At 36.7% G+C, this 24,572-nt stretch overlaps 1 protein-coding gene across 2 annotated transcripts in view; it reads right to left on the minus strand.

Moving 5' to 3' along the window:
* Positions 1 to 24,572, minus strand: part of LOC113093914 (phosphatidylinositol 3,4,5-trisphosphate-dependent Rac exchanger 1 protein-like) — a 68,399-nt gene that overhangs the window by 34,607 nt on the left and 9,220 nt on the right. For both annotated transcript variants that reach the window (XM_026259497.1, XM_026259498.1), the window contains exons 2-9: positions 12,211 to 12,276; positions 11,737 to 11,859; positions 9,278 to 9,382; positions 8,791 to 8,892; positions 8,292 to 8,453; positions 6,347 to 6,480; positions 6,050 to 6,165; positions 2,884 to 3,033 (exon numbers count right to left, since the gene is read on the minus strand). In XM_026259497.1, the coding sequence (XP_026115282.1) occupies positions 2,884 to 3,033; positions 6,050 to 6,165; positions 6,347 to 6,480; positions 8,292 to 8,453; positions 8,791 to 8,892; positions 9,278 to 9,382; positions 11,737 to 11,859; positions 12,211 to 12,276 (958 nt within the window). The remainder of the gene's footprint in view (positions 1 to 2,883; positions 3,034 to 6,049; positions 6,166 to 6,346; positions 6,481 to 8,291; positions 8,454 to 8,790; positions 8,893 to 9,277; positions 9,383 to 11,736; positions 11,860 to 12,210; positions 12,277 to 24,572) is intronic.

Here is a 24,572-nt window from a genome sequence, read left to right on the forward strand (position 1 = left end):
TGGTAACTTGTTTGCCACGTAGCAATAAAAAATATACTAAAAACCTTGATTATTCTGGTTAGTCACATTGTACTGCTATTATTTTGAACAAGACTGTATATACTTATCTCATATTACTCAGGCGCAGGTCAGCTAAAAAAAAAACTCAGAATCATTCTCCTGCTACACTTGTGGTTATTAAGGTGAAAAAAAGATACAGCTGCAGATGCAGATAAAGACCTCTGCCAAAAAGTTAGCAGGTTCCTGAAAAGACCTGAAAATAACAACACTGCATTTTTAAAAACTGTGCAACAGTGCAACAGTGCAATGCATCGGAAAACAGCCTTGTTTATATTAGCAACGTGGCCAGTCAAGCAGCAGCGGAAACAGGAGCTTCACACAAAGAAGATTGGCTAAAAATAAAACACTTCATCAGTCGCCCAAAGTTGTTTGTGTTGCCTAATGCAAAGAACTCTTCAGTCAAGAAAAGCATTCAAGTTTTTACCATACATTTAAACAAAAGGTGATGTTAAAGACAGCACAGGGGCATACATTTCACCTAACAGTTTGGGGGGACAATAAACAAATTTTTTCAAGAGCAACGTTTGAAGGGGACACAAATAATTCAGCTAAAATTATACTTGTAAGGATATATATACAAAGAGCAGAGGAAAGCCTTACTACTATTAGTGGAGCAGGGAGACCGTTCCAAATTAGACAAGGTCAAGCTCCGCTCATGTCTATTGTAGACATTATATCCATCCGTGTTGCCAAGTTCACGATTTTCCCCATTATCGCTGTTGCCGTGGGTTGTTTTTCATGTCTGCAGGTTGAAGCGACCCCAAGAACTTGTATTTTAGCCCCAGAATGCTATTTTTATTGGGGGACCCCCTCGAAAGGTGGTTAGTTTGGGATAGTTTTGGGATAGTTTTGAATAGAAATTGGGCGGGTTTTGTTGTGAAAACCTGGCAACCCTTTCCGTCAAGCAGGGAACATTATTATTATATTAACATTATTATTATTAACATAGCAGACTATTTGAAAAAGACATCATGTATTAAAGAGAAAATAATCACTTCATCCGATGTTTAAGTGAATAATATAGCGTTGACAGCCTTACTTACTAGAGTTCCACAACTTGACTTCTCTCTCACTGGACTTATGTGTGTGATGTAAAAGAAGAGAGCTGGCATTTGGACCAAAGCACTGTGAGGCAAGGGATGGGATATTCAAAATGTTTCTAAACTTAAAATGTATTTTTGCCACGTTTGTTTTGTTTCATTACCAACACAATTATTTGTGTTATTATTATTGTTATTTACAATACACAGAGTGGTTTTTAATTGTTATTTTAGGGGGGACAACCCTCAGATCAATGATATTGCAGCTGATGCAGGAGGTGGGACGTGCTCAGATGTGTCGGCAGCTGGCATGGCTCTCTTTCAGAGCTCTTTACTGTGTCTGAGACCCCAGAGAGAGGGAAGCCACCGGCAGCTGCAGCTCTCACTCACAAGGAGTTTTTTGAGGAGGTATTTGTGGCAGCTGTACGAGGCTCCAATTCAATCAAATCTCGGCAAAGAGGCAACGCATCATTAAAAATGACTCCTCAGAAATAACCTTGATGAAGTGGAATTTCCACCTTGGCATTTGAAGGTATGATGCTGAATGGCAGTTTTAGAAATATGCAAGCCTTCATTTCACTTTTCTTTTCTCTCTTATTTTGAATTGCCAATTTCATCAAAAATGGATGAATGTAGATTAAAATTCAGGGAATGTTCACCCACCATTTTTGGTGAACTACCCTTTTAATTATCATAGATGAAAATTAATTTTGTAATTTAACATCCACTTTTAATATTTTCTATTATTATTTAAAAATGACAAATATTTAGTAAAACATTACTAGTTAATTATTTAAAGTTATTTTTTAAGTGTGTTCAACAGAACCATGCATTTGTAATGCATTATTAATGTTTGCATTTGGGTACTTGAATGAAATACCTTTCTGGTCTTACACTCCAGATGACCAGAATACTTCAACTGAAGCCACTTTTGCATGTTAAACTAAATATTAATTGGAGCATGTAATGCAATGATGTCGGAGTTGTACTGAAGAACGAGGGGGCACTGGCTGAAGATCTGGACCGTCAGAGAGGTGTGACTGATGTGACACCTGTTAAAAAGAGCTCCAATTTCAAACACCAGTAACCTGATACACTCCAGTAAACTTCTGCTTTCATCTGGCATTGCAGCATTAAAGTGACGTCTTGCTCTAGCGCCAACTCACACAGTATTATAATGCTTTGGCTGAAGACTATGTCTTGGACACTGGTAACTGATCCTACAGACTAATACTTCATGCTGAAACATAAGAGCAGTGAACAGAATGGGCTCTGTGGTATATTTGGGGTTTTACTGCTATGATCATGTGACCTAACAATCAGAACAATCCTGAAACAGAATGGAAGAAAAACAGAATGGAAGAAACAGAATGGAAGAAAAAATCCACATAAAAACAGACTAGGTATAGCAGAATGCAAGTTCATTCTTATTCAGTAGATGTAAATATTTGCTTTGACAATAACTTATTTCTAGTGTGATTATTTAATAAATTCTTCTAAATATAATTGTTAATCATTTTCAAAATAATTTCAATGTCATTTATTGCATTAATTTGAATGATTCAAACACAATGAATATTTACTACGTTAACATGGTAAATTGTAAAACCTGTTGTACAGTAGTTGCATCATGCCATCTGAAATTTGTTAATGATTTGGTTCATTATAATCCATACAAAAATCAAGAATCAAATCGGTTGAATTTTTGAAAATGCATTTAACTGTTATTTAATGCTCATATGTTGCACACTCCACAATGACAAACTAGAGTAAAACGACTCACTCTCTCTCTGTTCGCGCTCCTTTAAAATGGCATCTAGCCATTTCTGCTTATCCTCAGCATTCTTGGCCATGCACACAAACCACTTGTTTTTGGCAGTGTTGTGAATCTTCCAGCCATTGGTCACCGTGTAGTTGTTACTGTGATAGTCCGCTAGAAAGACAAAGCAAAAGAACATGAAAAACAACAGAACAGGTTAAAAAATATCCCTTAACACTTATAACATGAGTAAACCAATCGAATCACCAACATTATATACAACACAACTATTACTTATGTGGCATGCAAACAACAAACACTGTAAAAAATTACATTGATTGGTTGCTATATAATCTACATAAAGCTGTTCACCAAGGGTCTATAAAAATCAGATCAGATCATCTAATCAAAATCATTTGCGTCTTCAAATTAACCTTAAAAAAAATGGGAAGTCTCATTTCTGTGAAGATCTAATTTTGTCAGCTTATCACCATGGTTAAAAAGGTTCCCTCTTACCATCACTAAATGAGTTACTGACCCAAACAAAAATGCTGACACAGATAATAAGATTTTCTTCAACAATCTAGAAGCATTAATAAGGTAAAAAGGTTCAACTATCCCATTAGTGTGAGAAATCGTTAAAGATGCATTTTGGCACATGGCACTACTCTCCCACCATTAAACCAAATCCTGACAGAGAGCATGTGTGTGAGTGAGGGGTTCAGACTGTTACTCACGATCCAATTTTAACCCAGGCCTTAAAGCAGCTGAATTTTATGGAAAAATGAATGAGGTATGGAATAGGTAATGAGCAGTGGTTAGTGTTGAGGTAGTATAAATAGATTTCAGACCACTGAGAGGATTTGACAAAGGCTTTTGGCACATATTATCCTGGTGAGAATGTATGGGTAATCGTGTTAGGCACACAAGTCTGGTTCAGTAATAAACACCACCTCAGCATTATCTAATTGTTTTCAAGTTAAAACAATAGCTCAGTCAAAACAAGCAGATCAGATTGCCATGCTTTTACATGTGAGAGTGAAGTATATACATGGAGTAATGTGAAAATATAGAGATTAGTTGTGCAGGGTTGCCACATTTTTTCCCCTATTGCCACACATGATATGCCATTTTATAACTGCTTCAAATGTGAATGATCCAAATCAAAATGTTTAATCAGAATTATACATTTTATATTACTTTTACTGGTTTGAATCTTTTTTTTTTTTTCAACTAAAGACATATTACATATTACCATTGAATATTATGGTGCTGCTTTTGCAAAACGTCAGCCTTTTTTTGTAATTTATTAACTATAAATTACCCAATATTTTGATGAACAGTTTCTTTAATATTTAAAATAATAAAATACATTATGATAACCTTTATAAATAATAATAATAATAATAATAATATTATATATATAATAATATATATATATATATATATATATATATATATATATATATATATATATATATATATATATATATATATATACACAAAAAAAAAATTCTGGAAAATTACATACAAAATGGTATAGAAAAATAAGACTGAATTAATATTGATAAAATTACTATACATGTATTTTTACATTTTATATACCATATACCATATTATTTGAATTTCCAACATAAAATATTAAACAACATGACTAAGACATAAAATTACTCATAGCGTGATGTATGATTTTGGTCATAACACCCACCCCTTCCAACCATTATTCTACACTAATCTGCCTTGAAATCTCCCTTGAAACACTGTAAAGATAAATCTGCAATAAGGCCGAAAATCTGAATCTACCTTCCATCTTCACTCCTAGCATACGAGTCATTTTATCTGTAACCTTATCCAATAAGGCAAAACACAGCAGCTAAATGATGCATTTACACAGATGTGGAGCGTCATGTGACACAAGCCCTGATAAACATGACAATGAAAGACTGAAACACAAAACACAGTCTCACACTGGCCATATCAACTGAAGGCACGTGTGGTTTTGGCTGGTACTGTGAAAACCCTACGGCTTGTTTGTCAGAAAGGATGTTTATCTTTGTGGCTCAGAGAAAAAGAGAGAGAGAGAGAGAAGTTGCACTTCCACCCTGCTACTTAAGGTGTGGTGAGAGACTAAGAGCAAAGAGTAAGAAGAGCAGCCATTACTTCCCCTGAGAGTTAAATTTCATGCTCGGCCCGACAGCTGAACGGCACCTTTGATGAGGGCCCCTCAGCGGTCAGCGCAGCAGAGGTGCTAAATGTGAAGTGCACGATTCCGAGAAGCCCTGCGTGATCTTATCTTCAAGACACAGAGTCACTAATTTCTACTGCATCAGCTGAAGTTCCCTTTAAATGGTTTTGTTTGTTGCTTGTGATGTTCATAAGTGTCACATGGTGATCATATGGAACAAAAAGGACATCACACAGGAAACTCCCAAACACATCGAAAGAAAACGTTGCTTTGTACACTAGCATTCAAAAACGTCTTATTTTTTTATTTTTTTTATAGAAATTATTTATTCAGCAAGTATACATCACATTTATTAGAAGCGACAGTAAAGACTTTTACATTGTTACTGAACATTTATATTTAAAAAATAAACAAACTTGAATTCTTTTGAACTTTCTATTCTTAAAGAATCCTAAAAAAATTTACCACAGCTGCTACAAAAATATCAAGCAGTACAGCGGTTTTCAATATTGACACTGATATGAAATGTTTCTTGAGCACAAATCAGCATATCAGAATGATTTCTGAAGGATCATGTGACACTGAAGACAGGAGAAATGGCTGCTGAGTAATGGCTTAGTTTTTCCATCACAAGCATAAATTACATTTTAACAAATTAAAAAATAAAACTGTTATTTTAAATTGTAATAATATTTCAGAATATTAATGTTTTTATTGTATTTTTATCAGATAAATGCAGAGGTGACGAGCATAAGAGACTTTGAAAATCTTACAGACCCTAAATGTTTTAAGACTAGTGTATATTTGTGTGGCAGGATACAGACACGGTAGTTTCAAAAACTACTTAGCTGCACTGGAAACTCAACCAACTGATTTGAAGTTAGCATGTTGCTAAGCTAACAATTCAGTACTCGAAGCAGCATGAAAATACATATCACATGTAAAACTTGGTAAAATAATGTATTTTTAATTGCACTATAAAAGCACTAACAAACTCAAGCCTACCAGTTCCGTCTTCCACATTCTCGACCTCCATGACCTCAGTGTTGATGCGCCCTCTGAACATGTACTGCGGCCCGTTGATTGATTTTGTCCTCTTGGTGGATTTCTTCCCAGATGCTCTGGGTGAAAAAATTAGACCAGTATTGTTTAGTTTCTACACATGATTCTGATGGCCGTTTCAGTGAAGTTTTAAAAACTAGGGATAACAGTAATCTACTAGAAAACATGTTTATGCATATGGTTCTGCAGGTAGGTTACCAGCATTACAGACAAGACTCAAAAGCATCTTTAAGGCCTAACCGGGACTTCCTCTTGCAGTAGACTAGGAGGTTGTCAAACAGGAAGAAGACCCGTTCCTGGATGTTTCCAGCTGATATCTTCAAAAGGTTGCCTTGGAGCAACAGTTCGGTGCAAATATCAGTCAAGTTCGTCCCCTGGAGAACAAAACAAAGGAACATTTGTATTGATCTGGATAAACATGCGTCTTCATGTGTCATGAAAAAGAGTTTTGAGAGATATGAGTTTGTACTATAAATATTCCATAATAAATATTTTATTCAGAAGTGATCAGCTGCCTGTGTTCATGTAGCAGAACTAACAACGGCAGCTGAAAAATTGATGAAAATGCTGCAAACATTTATACATAAGTTTATCCATCTTTTCAGTGCACATTTGATTTGCCTTTATTTGCAATCTCCTTGTATTTTATTACAGTAACAGCATCTAATTTCATTTAAAATAATTCCAGTCTGGTCATTAATCCGACCTTCCATCTGGGTCTCAGATAAGAGGGGATGGTAACACAGACTGTGTCCTGTTCAATATCCAGTAGCATTAAAAATTGATTCCACTCAGACGCTGCGGTTCGTGCTGACTCTGTACAGGATGTGATTTTCTATACTCTGCAGGTGTGTGTGTGTGTGTGAGAGTGTGTTTGATAAGCAGACTCCATTTTCTCTGTTTAATCAATGGTATGCCCAGACGGGTCAATTAGAGAGATGGGAATCTGCTTCCCCCTTGTTCTGCATTATTTACCTATAAAGGTAAAACACTCTGGACTAAATAGAAACTCAATGCATTTGGTTTTCAATCGGACACCACATTATGAAACGCTATATATATATGGGGTTAAATAAAGCCTGATTTTTATGTTAAATGTTCAGTGTTACCTATACATGATCTCAGTAGAATTGAAACCTTAAAGGAATAATTCTATCATTCCAAACTCATAATATTTGCTTTCTTCTGTGAAATGTTCAAGAATGTACATGTGGCTCTTTTTCATATAATGAAAGTAAATGGATATCCAGAATGTCAAGCTCCATTATTACAAAATAATAATAATAATGATAATAAAAAAAAGATTTTTCCATAAGTTTTACAGAAACATAAAAGTGGTCCATATCATTTCTGTCCTATATTCCACGTTTTCTGAAGTATTATGAAATGTAACGTTTATGTATAAAGGTTGAGGAAATGACAATTAAAACATTTTATGAGCAGACTATTCCTATTAACAAATTTAAAAAATATGTTAAATAATCCCCATCCTGTTATGCTTTGCAGGGATTCTGAATGTTCACAGAGGCATGATGGGATTGGAAAATAACACAACAAGAGCAAGAATGCACTGTATGCACTAAATGGTGAAAATTCAAACCAACTAAGCAACACTTAAAGCACACCGCCAACTATAGAAAAGGCCCCACTTAGTACAACCACTCAGTACTGCATCGGATCCATCAATAAAGAGGGTTAATGGACAGGGTACATAGAGTGAAAGAAAAAAAGAGGATGGAGACAAAGTAACTATAGTATAGAGGAGATGATGGAAAAAGGAGGCGGAGAGAGACGAGCAAAGAAGTGCTTAAGAGAACGAGCGAGAAGAGGGGAGTTTGCGGCGGCACATGCTGCATGTTAAACACAACTAACAGATCTCCATGGTAACGAGCCTTTGTGTTAAGACTTCCTCTTCCTGCTTGTGGTGTGTCCTAAGAAATGTCATCAGAAGACACAAGACAACACTGATCATGTCCACATCAGTGATTCTTTCGAGGCTACGCTTTAAAAATGCTCATAAACACACAGCATACTGTCAAAGAGGAACTTCCTTAAAACAAAGAAGGTTTTAAAGTAACATTAAACCGAACTAACTGCTGATGGCCTGTTCCTTTAAAACCATCAAACGGGAAAGAAAGAAAAAACGCACCATCTATGACAATGACCGATGGTGTGTCTATCTCACCTCCCAGCCTTCTATGTGTGACTGTAATATCTCAAGAGCCTCTAGTTTCTCCATCTGTCGCTTGGTCTCGTTGATGTTGCAGCACACAGCTTTCATGACCTGCAGAGCCCCCTCTACCGCGGGGTAATCTGAATGCTTCTTAGGGGTCCTCTTCAAAAGTTCCTGAAGGACAAACAGCAGGTACATCCTTGTGTTATGCTCCAGATACTGTGCACAAGGAGCTATTAAGGAATGTTTTATATAATCAGTAAATCAAAATGATTAAAATAACCAGGTTTCCCTGTTTACATGCACATCAGTAACATGACAACGCAAGTAAGCTGAATTTACTTCATTAAAAAATCAGGTTATTTCCCTTTAGAGACATCAAAATATAATCATTTGCATATCTGACTCAGAGTATTCCATATGTTTGTCAGTTGTGATGTTAAATAAAGCTTTCATGTCAACGCGAGACAGGTGTTGACATATAACATTAAAGTCAGTACTGAAGCAGTACCTTCAGAAGCAAAGGGTATTTACAGATCCTCTGGATGGGTGAGAGGAGATACCCCTCAAGAGGAACATCTGTGCTCTTCTTTCCTCCTAACAACATGAGGTGCTGAAAAAAAAAATCATGATCTCATTTGCACAACATCCCATTAAACTGATTCATGTTTAAAGTACAGTGGGTTTCCATAGAAAGCATTGAAAGGCACGCTCCCACATCCTGATTTGTACAGTAAAGAGCTTGGGTATCACTTTCACTTCAATACGTTTTGGAGATACATCTATTTCCTGTGACAAATTCTTCTAGCCACTAATGTTTATTTGTTCTAATGAAATCTATTGCAGGGCTTCATATATGAAACTGATCTGTCACAGGATGTGTGAGGGATCTTCATCAGAATATGATGTCATGAAATAGACTGTATACTGAAACAGAAGGAAATAGACTGAAATGGACTGAAATAGACATGGACTTTTTGAAAAGGAAATGTGCTTACCAGCAGGAAAGTCCGTACGTGAGGCATCTTGTTAAGCTCCACCAGTAGTCTGAGAGCTTTCTCATGGTTACCACAGTACTCGCCATACACAGAGAAACGGTCCCTCTGCAGTGGAGGAAAAGGAGTCAAAACACTTTAAAAACATTTCTTTTATCTTTCGGTGGGGGTGCAACCCTCCAAACAGACATCCTTTTTGCTAGAAAGGAGGTCTAGTTTTCCACATTCCTATTTATAAATCTCATGATCCACCCCGTAAAAAGGCCTTGTGATTTTCAGCGAAAGCCCCACTCAGCTCATATGGAAAACACTAAACATATAATAAATATTTTAACCTCTTGCATTGCTCAGTAAACCTCTTCCTTTAATCATTTTCTCAAACACTGCTGCTAAGTGACATAAGGGGGTGAATTCTGGTAGTGAAACTGCTAGAGAAGCAACAAGGCACTGTCTTTCTGCCCTACATTATTCGAAACGGCACAGGAAGTGAAATAAAAGAGCATAGATTTTGTCTGTAAGCCACACCTTCTCTGTGGAGTGCAAAACTAGGTGGAAATAAGAAGTTGCAAGCAAAATAAAAGAAATATATATAATAAAAAGAAAAGCAACTCGTCTTCAGACATTTAAAAGTGAGCAGTACACACCTTTTATGATTAAAGATGCATACTGTTCACTTTAAAGACCTTAAAGATGAATTGCTTTTCCTTAAAGTTTAATCCATGCATGCAGTTAATTACAACAAATCTCTACTATATTACAATTTACAAATTGAACAGCTAGTCATTATTATTATTACTATTTTAAATTATCAAAACTAATTTAAGTAGTATGTAGTGGCCATAATAATAATAATAATAATAAGAAGAAGAAATTACTAATTAATAAGGCCAAGTCTGCACACTCCAGAAAACAAACTTTTTAAAGTGTACTGTAACACACTGGTTAACTGCTTTTCCATCACAATATATTCCAAATAACGTTTTTAAAAATAAATAAAATAAAATCCATAAAGTCCAGAAGAACTGTTCATCTGGATCAAATCATGGCTGAGGTGACAGCTTATAAAGATGCATGTGGTGGAGGTAGGATGGCATTTATGCAAGTGTGTAGGTAATGTAACCTTGACAGAGACACTGTGAATCCTGACGGATGAGGATGCTTGAGGCAGGAAACCAATACTGGGATTCCATAGCCACTGTGTGCTTGGACAGTAGTTGTGTTTGTTTTCCTCTTTATGATATATCTCCATTTTTGTGCTTTCTCTATTTACCCTCTTTATTTGTCTGAGTGTGTTGTTTGCATGCTGTCTGTACATAGTGGTCTGTGTATATGTCTAGAGAGGGTCTGGCATTTGCATTAGTGTGTACACAGTGTGTGTGTTTGTGTGTGTCAGTACTGTGGCTGGGCCCTCAGGGCTCCAGACCTCAGCACCTGTAATGACAGAGTTTGGCAGCATCACACACCCTCATCCATGAACGAGGCGAACATCTGTCCTGGCATATGCTTCGTGGTACCGTTCATCCAAAAAAACACCTACACATACACAGTGAGCCCAATTAAGAGGAAATTCACTCCAGTTTGAGGTTAAAACCTCAGTGTTTTAGTGAACTTGGTCGAAAGGTCACATACAGATGCCAAACCCAAAATGAGCCACAGAAAGAGTTAAAGTGCCATGTGCCATAAATGTGAATGGCTGACAGCCAACACTAAGAAATAAATTAAATCACTGTTCAAATCACAAATCATCATTATTACCATATTTCCACTGAGGTAGAATTATTGTAATATATACAGAACTGTTTAAATGGATAAAAAAGTTAGAATTGAAGACAGCTATTTAGAAAGCGTTACCAATGTTTCCATAAAGTTGCAACATTGATATACATGAAAATGTAATATTCCATTCAGTATTTTTAATGCAATATCCAAGAATTCTAATAAAAATACTTGAATAGTAACCCAGGTACAGTAATATCATATCAAGCCTTTAAGAAACTGAAAAATGTTAAAAACCAACTGACTAAAAATGGATCAAGGATCAGGTGTATTGGCTTCCTAACAACGCATCTTGTGATTTTGGACTGAGATCATAAATAAAGTGGAGCAGACAGACCTTCTGAACTGAACGTGTGTTGCTAAAATGGGAATTCTGTGTGAAACTGGATTTTCTACACTTTTATTGAACTACTGCTCACATGTCTGACAGGTTACACATTTAAACACTTTTTCTTTTTTTTTAAGAAAGACCACAGGAGGTATTCTCGGGGGCTGACAGTATTTTGAGAGAATGGAGGAGGTGACTGCATAAAGATCTAGGATACTGGGAACGATCCTACAATGGATGGATTGGGAATATCATTTGAATAGTTTGCATGACTAATTAGATCAAAAATCATAAATCAATTGCTAATCAGAAAAGCACTAGTTCAAAGAGGATTTCAAATGTAATCTCATAGACTTACAAACTTGAGGAACACATGCCCGAGAGAATGGTGCGCCTGCGGTTCAGGCTGCAAACTGGCATCTAGAGTCGAAAGAAACTCGCGATGAACTTCCAAAATGGACTCGATATTGGAAAACAAGATCTGCATGAAAGAAAGAGACAATAATTAAGAAAATCACTAAAAGTAATATAATTTGTTTCTGCAAGGCCAAAGGCTCAAAAATTATATATTATAATATATATATATATATATATATATATATAATATATTATAATATATTATTATATTTTTTATTATTTATTCAGACACCTAAGCCACACTTAAAAACAACAAAACAAAATATCAAACATAACTGAAATTCATTTTACAGAAATATAATTTATTTCTCCAGTGTTTTATCTTAAACACTTAATTTTAAGTGTCCAGATATTATTGTAGTCACTGTATTTCTTCTAAATAATAACACTGCATGTAAAGGCTGTTTTTTTTTACCTTGACCTGCTCTGGAGTGAGACATTGTTGGTTTTCTGCAGTCTGCCTTATTCTCTGGAGAAAAGCCTGTTAATTTACAAAAATAGAGAGATACAGAGGGAAAAAAAGTTAGAGTTTATAACATGGAATCACTGCGGTGTGGGGCAGATTTGTATTGGTTGTCACACTTATGTACATTTTTTGACAAGCACACAAAACAATGTCAAGTCAAACTCCACATACTACACTGTCTACTGGAAACGGTTTAGAAAGCATCACATTAAAGAAGAAAAGTGTCAGAGATACATTTCCAGAGCCTTTACAAATAGATCTTAACAGCACTTTACCCTGCAGTGTACACAGACTATGCGCTAAAAGTGAAAGGATGGAAGGCCTTTAACACAAACAAAACTATCAAATCAGGAACACAAAACTCAAAGTAATGATTTATATCTGCATTTATTGCATGTAAATATAGCAATTTTGTTTTTATAAACATTCAGTCATTATCAATGTAGGACTACAAATCTTCAGCCTTCACTGTATATACATATGAAGCAGTGTTTCCCAACATTTTGACTTCAGGGTCTCCATTATCAACAACTCTATGACTTTTACAGTTTTTCGTTATTTGACAAGGATTAAGGTTGACATTTTTAAAGTATTTTTTATAACAATTTCTACTCCATAAAATATAGAGCTTGGCATAACCAGAAAAATGTATATTCATTATCAAAACACTATACAATTTTATTAATTCACACAACTTTTCCATGAGTGGGAACCCTGATTTGTTTTTTTTGTTTTTAGTTGAGGGGGTGAATTAAAAGAAAAAACATATTTTTTTTTTGTCGTTTTAACATAATTTGATGCTTGTTTAGTAATATTTTAAATGATTTGATGTCATCTTGAAGCCCCATTGAGAGTTTACTGAGGCTCACTGATATATTCACATTTAGAACATCTCTGTGAGTAAACAATGTATTTGGTTTACTTTAAAAAGGCACATTATCCATAATCTTCATTCAGCTTGCTGAGAAGCAGATACAAACAGAAGCAGAGGTTTGAGAGAGAATTATAAAGATCTTCATCGGAGAAAGACAGTCTGCCACTCACTGACTGGTTCTTATACTAGCTCTGTAAAACATTTCTCATCAGAGGCGATCTGCTAACAGTGCACTCGACTCACTGCCCCAGTGTCTGTTAAATGACCTGTCACTCCAGCTATTGTCTCCATCAGTCTCCCACAGCAACACGACACAGCTAAAGACTTTTCCTGAGAATTTTCACCTTTGCCACCTCCGCTATTTTTTTTTTTTATTCCATCTTTCTCTTTGATTCTTTTATTAGCATGTGAGGTGATTTTGTATGTCAGAATTTTTTGGTAGACTGTTTTGGTAGAAAAATCTGTCCTCGCCAGTCTCCTTCATTCTTCTCTCATAGATTTTAAAAGACCTTAAACGCAGGCCATCATGCCACTTTTCCTTTACCACATAACAGGACAAAAAGTTGTCTAATGAGAAGCACTCGCTGTCCCACGGCATCCTTCTGCTAATGACAGACTAACTCTCGGTCTCAATTCTGCGCCTCTGGAAGACCTTTCGGATGGCAGCTTTCGCTCCTAAGAGTGTTTGTTTGTAGAAACTCTCCAACACATTTAGCTGTAAACATCATGTGAAATCACATGCTGGCTTTCAAGAAACGATCGAGTCAACTTAAAGGGACAGTTCACCACCCAAAAAATATTTAATCATTTAAGCTCTTCTATTTTTCTAAACCTCTATGACTTTCTATTTTCTTTAATATATAGAAGATATTTTGAAGAATGTTTCAGTCATTTTTGTCCATAAATTGCTTTGGATCCCACTGACTTTCATTGTATGGACAAAAACAGTCAAATTATTTTTTGAAATATCTTTGTGTTCTTCAGAAATACAGAGTCATACAGTACATGTTTGGAACAACATACATTTTAGTTTTTGTGTAATCTATACATTTAAATGTCAAGCTAGAGCTGCACATTTAAAAAATAAATATGTTTTCTGGAAAAAGCTAGTCAGTTTGTAGTAAAGATACATCAGATTTCCCAGAAGACCCTTAACACACTTGTAACTGACACTTGGTGTAATACGGGTGCTGATGATGGTGTTCCTATTGTTCACTGCAGTTCCTGGCTGCAATGCAAGGGGCCCGTCCCTCAGGCGTGTGCTAATTAAATCTCTCATATGGCCCATCCACAGTAATCCATAAAATGGTCATCCATGTGACTCAGCCCGAGGGGCTGATGGAGTTCTAGACAGGATGTGGATCTCCAAACTGCCACACAAACACAACCAAGGGTAAGAAGTGTAAAATGACTGTTTGGATGACATGGATGGAGTTTACGGAAAAGATTTCTAAATATTTGTAAAAAATAATGAACAATAGTTTCCTAAACCTCGCCCCCAAAACTCATGCCATTAGTTGAACCAATATTGCTTTGTTGGGATGGTCATGATGCTCAACAAACAATTATTAATAGCACCACAGAATCACAAGATATATACCTTTCAGAGTAACATATAGCCGTCTCTGTAAGCTGGGATAGAAGTAGTCTCAGCCTCAGACGTCATGCCCACAGACTGTTGGCTAAATGGTTGGTTGAATTCTACATGATTTCCACGAGACCTGTGTGTTGCGTTCTTTAACGTTCCGCTTGGAAACAAAGATATTGTGGCACCAAACCCTCTCACAAAAGAAGAAAGACGCCCTTTTTACAATTGTGATGACAAGTGCTTATCAGGATCAACTTAACGCTGGATTTTCAAAAGTATGTCAAATATTTAATGTTTGCGGCACAAAATCTCTAAAATAAGTCAGAGAGTTTTACACACCAGTCTCTTATTGCGGTGACATTTGTATGCCTCGAAACATGACGATGAACGAAACAAACTGTGATTGGTTGTTTGGTCAAACAGCCTCATGGGTGGGCCTTGGCCAATGAAACCTGCAATGATTTCCAGACCTTCAGTTTGAGGATATGAAAAATTGTTACATTGAAAAAAGGCACACTTCATTAACTTTGAAGAGTTTGAGAGTTTCTCAAACTTAATTTGGGAGGCTCCATTTGGCCCTTCTCTGGCCTTTTCCAGCATCACTCTTACGCTTACAAAAACAATAAAATAAAAATCACAGAAATAAACAAATACTACAAGGCTACGTTGTGATTCAATGGCTACAGTTACAGTTTCTCTTGGCAACGGAGAGTCACCAGCAAAGGATAACAGGTGCAAACAGGGGCGTTCAAAATGCAAAATGAATTCATTCATTATGATTCAAAGAGGCAAAAGGCACTGAGTAGGGGTGCTCCGATCACGATCGGCCGATTCCATCAGGTGCGTGATTTCACATAGAGCAGCTGTTACTACACAGAGCCGTTGTTAACTGAGAAGATGCGCCAAAAAAACGCTGAAAATGAAGTGGATTTGCGCATCTTCTCTATTAACAACGGCTCTGTGTAGTAACAGCTGCTCTATGTGAAATCAGGCACCTGATGGAATTAACGGCTGATTAGAGGGCTTTACTGACGAGATGCACATAACGATCAGCCGATCGTGATCGGAGCACCCCTAGCACTGAGCTAATGAAATAATGCATTTCCATCTTTACAAGCAATGCTGTTGTGACTTCAATCTCTTCCGGTAATCAGATGATCCTGCATTTTATTTAATCTCAATAAAATAAACAGCTGGAACAAAACTAAATGAAAAGACTGAACTCTGCATATTACTCCGATTTTGTTCTCAAACGGAAACTTCAGGTGTGTGAGGAGGACTTCAGACATTACAGGTGCAACTGACATATAGAGGTGAGTGATTAAAACTAGTGTTAAATGCACAAAAATCTGAGAGAAGACACTCAGCAAAAAGCTGTCCGAGAAAAAGGAGAGTGATTATATAACTTAATAATGAAAAAAAAACGATATAATAAAAAATAAATAAATAATGTCTGAAGATAACGTATAGCCTTAAAACTTATGCTAAGAGTTATGCAATTATAATAATTAATAAAATATTTAATTATAATATCTATAATAAAAGAGATTATACTTTTCATAAATAAACGTACATAAAATTTAAAAACTTTAAATTGAAAAGTCAGGTATATTGACTAATTGTAAGCACTCGGATTAGGTTTACATATCTGAAGACTGACTGTCTGTTCTGTTGCGCTGGTAAGAGGGACGGGGAATACAGTTACACACCGTAGAACAACCACAGGCTGTTAGATGTAGAAGAGCATGAATGTGCCCATATGTCCCCACAAAGGAAACAAGCTGTTCACTGACACCACCCCGCCGCTCAATGAAACGCTTTGCCAGGAAGCAGACATTATAATTTTGCCACCTGCAACACAGGGTGACCTTAACCAAACACTGACACTAATTCAATGACAAGAGCGGGACCTTGGCCTCTTGCATTTCAGGAAGGAAAAGGCAGAACAAACCTTTTCCGTAACGAAAAGGCTGCTGTTTCCCACACACACAGTACATCAACACTGTTCATTGTTTACATGGCTTTCCTTTAAATTAGCACTTTATCAAACAATGACTGTCATTATTAAAATAGAAGTGTAAAAAAAAAAAAAGAATCAGAAGCTTGCACAGCCTTTCACCCTTGTTTTGAGGACATACTACTGCCAAAAAGAACATACCGCACGGAAACTGGGAAGTAAGACTTGCATGCATAAACACTCACAATGCAATGAATATGCACTGGTTCGTGCACCTGAGAAACCACAGCCAGGTATGAAGCCCACTGCAGTTTTAAACACTACACAGTGTACACATTTCCCTTAAGTCCCTTTGAAACAGATGTGCCTGGACAGAATATCAATGTAAAGTAAATGTACTTTTGGCATTTATACAGCCTGTAGTCATGGCAATATCTTTCACAGCAGACTCTTGCTAGGTATAATGTGGACAAAGAAATGTTCCTTTATGAGAAGCTCTATAGCATCTTTAGCGACTCATTTTCCCCTAAACGCTAAAGTTAAGTGCATTTCTGTCAGCACATTTTTTGGTTGTGATTTTACAGTTTGAGGATTATATTTTAAGTGGAATTAAATACACCTTAACCTTAGCATTAACTAATAATATTCCTTCAATTTCAAGTTCACAATGTACATTTTCCTTAATTCTATCCCTCACTATGATAAATTAATATCCAGATTTGGAACAAAAGTCTGTTATGTTAGCCTAAAACTTAAACTGTGTGGCAATAAACACAAAAGATTTGTTCTCACAGACATAAACCTATCAAATTTAAATAATTTCAGAAAGGCATATTTCATAGTATAGGAAATACATTTTTATTAAATGCAGTATTTGCCCTAAGAATTAATTATTTTTTTAAATTCATGAAGAACAATTTATCTCTATTCTCTGTTTACTGAAATCTTTAAACTTTAAATCAAAAACAAAAACATATCAAATAGAAAGATAGATTATCCACAAGATAAATACTACAACTTATTTTACATAATGGTCCTTGTGATAGGCTGCTATACAGCTTTATGCCATCTCTACAGTCACAGGTTTTGGTTTTTTTTTAATTATTGGGAGCGTTTCATCTTCATGAAAAAAACTTTTCATATTAGCAAGACAATCAACAATATTTGCCTTTATGACTGTGAGCAGTCTCTACAGTGTCTGCATCAAACTAAATAAGTGAGCTGAGAGTAGGACATAAGGACATCCAGCACATCTGTCCTCAAGAGCCTAAAGAACCATTTTGGTCACACTTGCTTGCTCTTGGAGGTGTCAGACGCTGAACAGCGATGGGCCGCTCCAATGACCTCCTTTACGGCTTCTCTCACAGATGAGTCTTTCATCATCATGCAAACAGACAAACCACTGAGTCCTTCTCTGATAAACAAACACCACTGCAAATCAATTAGCCAATATCAGTAATGCCAATATGCTACCTCCTGCAAGTACAGATAAATGAAAATGTATTATTGCTTGTGTTTGAAATAGCATACTATCATACTCTCTATACAAAGCGTGCACATTTTCATTACACATAGAATATGATTGTGTTTGCAGTGTGCGTGACCTGACCATTTCCAGTGTGCTAGATGAACAGGAAGTAATAAATTAGATTTTTTTTCACTCTCTTGACACATTATTTAAATCAGAATAACAAATTTTAAAAACAGTATAAAGTGTATACTACAGTATACTTAAGCTAGTTTTTCATTCTGAACATGCTAGCTAATATTACAGCTAGCTAATATTGCAACGTGTATGTTCTGTTTTTAGAGTCTTCAGTAAAGACGATACGGTTTTTCATGTTCCACTGACTGGTAAAAGCTGAGTGCAACTAGGAAATGAGAATATTTCTCTGAAAAATATCTTTTTAAAGAAAGAACGCCCCGGAAATCAGAGCAATGGATGAACTGAGGTGATACTTGTGAGGAAGGGGGACATAACGTTGAGTTCTCGCTTTATGAAAAACAAAAAGAGGAAGGATATGACTCTAGATAGGAAACGGTGCGGTGTGAAGAAGCTTTGTGTGGTCAGTGCGCAGAAATAAGGCCACATGCATGCCAGTGTGCTGCTAAAACAAAGAAACAACTTGAGGCAGTGAGGACAAATATGGGTTCTGGTAAATGTAGATGTATATCTCAGACTTGCAAATCTATTCGACACACTGAGGTATCGTTCACACCCAAAGACTTTAATCCTTTAGGGAATAGTTTGTGGCCATTGTTAATGTGAGGGAAGTGAAGCTTCCGGTCTGAGAGCAACAAAACATAATTTTACAGAGTAAAACTCACACTATCATTCACAAAATTATGCAAATTAAGATCTTAAAATCTGACAGCCATACTTTCCTGTCTCACTTCGATGAGGATCTAACCCACTAGCCATACTGGATTTCGAAAAGTGACAGAAGGTCAGACATGGGCAACAAGCCTTTTGTTTGATGTGAAGCAGTCAGGCAAAGATGGTCAGACAGTAAGACGGACCAAACCAGACTGGCCATATGCTCTCATGAACTTCAACTTCTCCCAACAGGACTGAGGGTCAAGAGCCTGCTGCCACCACTTCTGCCATCAGCAGACGCCGAGACTAACACTGTTCTGGTTGACCTAGCAGCGCCAGGCCACAGACGAAAGAAAGAAAGTGTGGTGGACAATCAACATTTCCTGGGATATGAATTAGAATATCATTGAAGCCACATTGTGCCAAGTCGGATAGCTTCCTGTTTAAAAATGACCTTGGTTAATTTACTTCAAAGCAAAACAGTGGGTAGTCCAGACACTGCTTTATTTGATGACTAGAATATTCTCTTATGTGTCACTGAGATCCTGTTTTTTAACCACATGCATGTACTTTAAAGCACGTGAAGACTGTCAAACGGCAAATACTGTGGCACTCCACCGAAATAAGGGACAAGTCTGGCTATTGCAACATGCTCTTTTTAAACTTCTGGTTGTGAAACTAGGGTAAACTCAGCAATTCTTTAAACAAGACAGCCCCTCCAAACCACTAACTCAAACATGTGGACAAAAGGCACAGCATTTGGGATTGTCAGCTTTGTACCCAGCCAATTTGTTGTATTTGTAAAATAAAATAAAATCAAGAAAACAGCTGAGACCCCATTTTATGCAAGAATATGTCCGATTCCAATCAAAATCTGTTAAAAAAATATTGGTCCGGGTGAGCCTAAATTGCTTAACACCATAAGAGAAGCTACAGATCAGGAAAAAAGCAGAAATACAAAAGCATTAAGGCACACTTGTAAACCTTCACTGTAGCATGTGATTTCTACTAATCGAACAAAGAAACAGAAGTGAGACATTCAAAAAACAGTGACGTGCTGTTTTTACAGGCGCTACACAGAACTATGTGTACAAGTGAAATTCTGAACATACAAAGCTGAGCCTAAAGCCTACAGGTCACATCCTGGTCCAACAAATGATAATCTGGCAAAATAATTATTTGTTTATTATTTTGATACTTTCAATCTTTTAAATGAAATGTAAAAAATGCTAAATGTCCCTTTTAAAGAGGACCATACAATACAGCATGAATTCAGGTAAATTAGGCCACTTTTTGACATGTCCAGATTAACCTGAATGAAGCTTGTTCAGAACAAAGCTGCTCAGGATTGCTGCTTTTATTATCTGATGTTCTTACTCGACTACTAAGGGGCTGAGATGATATAAAAGCATGTCAAAGTTCTTCCTCCGTCAGGGTACGGCTACTGTATATTGACACATCACACAAGAATGTTCCACATTTACACACATTTACAACCACACAAAAAAAATTTCCAAATGTAAATATAGCATTCCTTCAATATTGTTTCCGATGAAAATTCATCATTGTATGAATAAATAAAAAAGTTGGACTTCAAAGTATAGTCTATATATCTTTTGCTTACCGTATCAGAAAACTGAATGCGCTTACTCAGCATTCAAACTGAAAGTAGACAGCAGACACAGAGCTTTCAAACAGTCAATTTGCCTGATAGCTGCTTTCATTCAGCAGTAATTCTACAGCAGCAACAATGAGTTTTAAATGTACGACAATGAAGTGAACTCAGGTATTCTGAAAAACTAGGACAGTTTGAAGGAAATACAATGTATATAATCAAATATTTGAAATATTAAAACCCACACTCATCTGAGACTTCACAACTCTCACTGATTATGTAGTACAGTCAATAAGTTAAATGAAAGCATAACCAATCCACCTCACTTCACAATGTAAAATGCCAACTCGATATGTCAATATTTGACATATTTCAGAGTCGATTAAGAAATTCAGCGACCTTATCAGGAATTGACTGGATTGAGAAAAGTGGGCGTTACATACCAGAATGGAGTCAGTTCAAATGTGTGTTTAATAAAACAATGTCTAAATATGTTAACATTATCCATTGGCCTATGCAATGTAATTGACATCATCATGAAAGGAATGTCATTACAGAAGAAGAACATTACAAAGACGTCAAACTATTTTTTTTCTTTGGAATAACATGTACTACTGAATCACTCATAAAAAGACCAGAAACAAGTAATGAAAGTAAATGTGGTCAATTTTGATTTCATGTTTAATATAAACCTACATGACTATATGCGTCACGGTGACGGCTGAAGGTACCTAATGAAACAAACTCATCCAGTCTGATATAACGGTACTGCTAAGTGACACGATATTGTTAAACTGTAGGATGTCCACTCTGTCTTTGTCCAGGACATTCTAGGACATTACATCACCCCCCTTGCTCAAATTAAATGTCTCAGCACATGTTCGGACTAACAGCATCCTGCCTGAAGTTGATTTTACCACTTAAACAAACCATGCTGTTTACTTGCTGGTACATTAGCATTCAATGAACAGTAAAGGGTCACTGAAGAACCCCTGACGTTCTCCAAATCACACATTTGTCCTCTTGCTCCAGTGCAAATGAGGACAATCTTTACAACCACAACTGGTTCCCACAATGTGAGCAACAGCAAAACTTATTGAATCCGATGCTCACGCTTTCTGTGAATGCACAGCTAAAAACACACCCCGCCCGGCCCTTCCATGGCTTCCTGTGAGAATCTGCCTCACTGCAAAAGGGTATGGAGTAGTTTTGGATGCAAGGAATGGGCCAATTTGGCTGGCATGGCATGAAATTGAATAAATAAACCAAGAGGGAGGGGAGGAGAAGAGAAGGAAAAAAATCCTCTCTTTGTGGCCGCAACCCAGCTAATGGAGACAAAGAGCTCAGTAGCAGGAGGACGAAGATTAATAAAGGGGATCTGAGCTCGGCCCCCTTTCTTCATGACTCTGATTCCCCATCACCCCTCAAGCAGAGGTCGCTGCAACAAAGTCCTCTTTGAGTTCGGCCCCTTGTCCCGCACTTCCGCTATAAGGGTCTTCAAAGTTCACGACTGTTTGAGCTGCTCACAGGGGAAACGAGCCACGGCTCCACAGGACAGTGGAGAGACAGGAAGAAATGAGGATGACAAGGGAAGAGACACTCATAACTGATACACTGAGCGAGACTACACGAAGTAACCTAATGGCAATCTGGACAAGTCCTGGTTAAAAGATTAGTCCACTTCCAGAATAAAAGATTTCCAAATAATTTACTTACCCCCATAGACATCCATTTTCTGGGTGATTCTACAAGGTTGCTAGGGTGTTCTAGACTGTTGCTGGGATGTTCTGGTTGATTCTACTTGGTTGTCAGTGTGTTACAAGAATGTTATCAAGGTGGTTGCTAGGAATGGGTGTTGTGGGTGGTTCTAATTAGTTGCTAGGATGTACTGGTTGGGTCCAGGAAAATTGCTACAAAGAGTGTTCTGGGTAGTTACGAGCTGGCTGCTTACGGTTTCAAATAAGAAATGACTGCCCCCTAAGACTTGTCCTTAGATATGATTTAGATCTATCCTTTAATGAGATGTTTCCACCTGCCAAGCAAAAATAATACTTTTTGCATAAAAACTAAAAACTAATAACAATTCTCAGCCAGCAAGAATATTTCACTCTGTCTGTGACACCAGCCCTTCATTAAGAAGCTTGAGTATATGGAAAATCCAAAACTGGTTGACCACTTGACAGTACTGCTTTGTGCAGAAAAGGCTTTGTGTTGAAATGTGGTATTCCAGATAAGATCCCAGTACAGAATGGACTGGCCAGCTGGAAGGCATTTAGGCTCATCTCCATGGAAGAGCAACTGAGCACATGGAAAGGTGCCATGAGAGCCAGGGGTTCATTCACCACGGGGGGAAAGGACATGGTAGACCCTGAGCTGCCCTGTATGACAACATACAGCAATCATTATCACCTTTGGAGTGTACTGACATATAATGGGATTTTGTCATCTATGAACATCCGCAGCAGCTTACTTTGTCATTTACCACAGGCGTATAGGCGTGTGTGCGTATTATCTAATTTCCTGATGTGTCATTCCTCCTTCCATCTAGAATAATGGATTCAATATCACTGCAGCACATTCAGCCCGAAAGCCACAAAGTGTATCTTCATCACTGCAGTTTTGCTTCATTAGTGTCAAAATACAAATGCACAATTTCTTTCATTTCTTCACTTATTATAATCCTAAGCGTGGCTTTGGTGGCTGGACAAGATTCTTCCATCTCACCACAGGAAATAAATTAAAATCTGAGACTTTAGATCAGCTGTATGTTTATGACAGATTAGAGTACAGATTGAATGAGTTAATTCATTACTAAATCAAACAGCAGGTTTTACAGTAAATTCTAAACAGATACGAAAATTACAGTTGTCATTTATTCACACTCATGTGATATCTTTATATAGATCTTTTACACATACAAAAAATAACTATAAAATAGCAAAAAGTCCTTGTTTACTAGATTTCAGGTCTTTTGATTAAATTCAGTATCTTTACATGGGGAACACAATCAAATTGAAGCCATTGTTCACTCATGCTCATCCACTCCAGAGAGCTCCATGCAGCCAAATGACTAAATCATACTCATTAAATTGAATTTGCCAAATTAATCAGTTTAATTTGTGAACAAATATTTATTGAACGTCCTGAACGAACGGTTATTTAGAAAAGAGCTGGCTTGAACAAACAATTTGTTCACAAATTGGCCTGAGCAAGGTTTAGATCCAGTTGATCCCTGACACAATAGCACTGTTTACACTTGGTATTAATATGCATTTTCATAAATTCAATAACAAATGGACGGAAAAGGTGTGAATGGGGTCTAAAACCATTTGAGCATGTCTACTTCCAGAGGTAGTTGAAAAATTGCTTTCATAGTAAACACTTTGTGTCTATTCTCCACCTACTGATCTGATGCTTAATCACAAGTCTGATTCACAGATTTCAAATTTGCAGCTGCTTTATCATTTATCACTTGCTTCCTAAAAAATCTATGTGATTACATGAGTAAGTAAATATTGAGTGAGTAAATATTTTTTTTAAATAGATTTAAATTTTTAGGTGAAATATCCCTTTAAGAATAAACATTATGATCAATGAATTCCAATGATTTACTTTAGTTAAGTTCTTCAATCAATCTTATTTAGTTACCTAAGTGAATGAACCTGACTTTTAAAACAAGCATCAGGTCAAGCTAACCAGACTAATTTTATCTTAAAGTGTTCTTTACGACTCAAGCAAATAATTCAGTTCCAATCATTCTAACACAGTCCATATCCATCAATACTACACGCTCCTTTGTTTGTGCAAGGATGAGGTAAGTGGGATAAGTTTACATCATGCTGTTCATATTTCTTCCCTTTCAGAAGCAACTGGAAAAACCATTCATCTGAAGATCTCACCCAAAAAATATCTCAAGAGTCATGACTCTACAGCCGGCCTCTGGCCACAAACCGCAGGGGC

The sequence above is a fragment of the Carassius auratus genome, unplaced genomic scaffold, assembly GCF_003368295.1.
Source record: "Carassius auratus strain Wakin unplaced genomic scaffold, ASM336829v1 scaf_tig00215205, whole genome shotgun sequence".
In the NCBI taxonomy this organism is placed as follows: domain Eukaryota; kingdom Metazoa; phylum Chordata; class Actinopteri; order Cypriniformes; family Cyprinidae; genus Carassius; species Carassius auratus.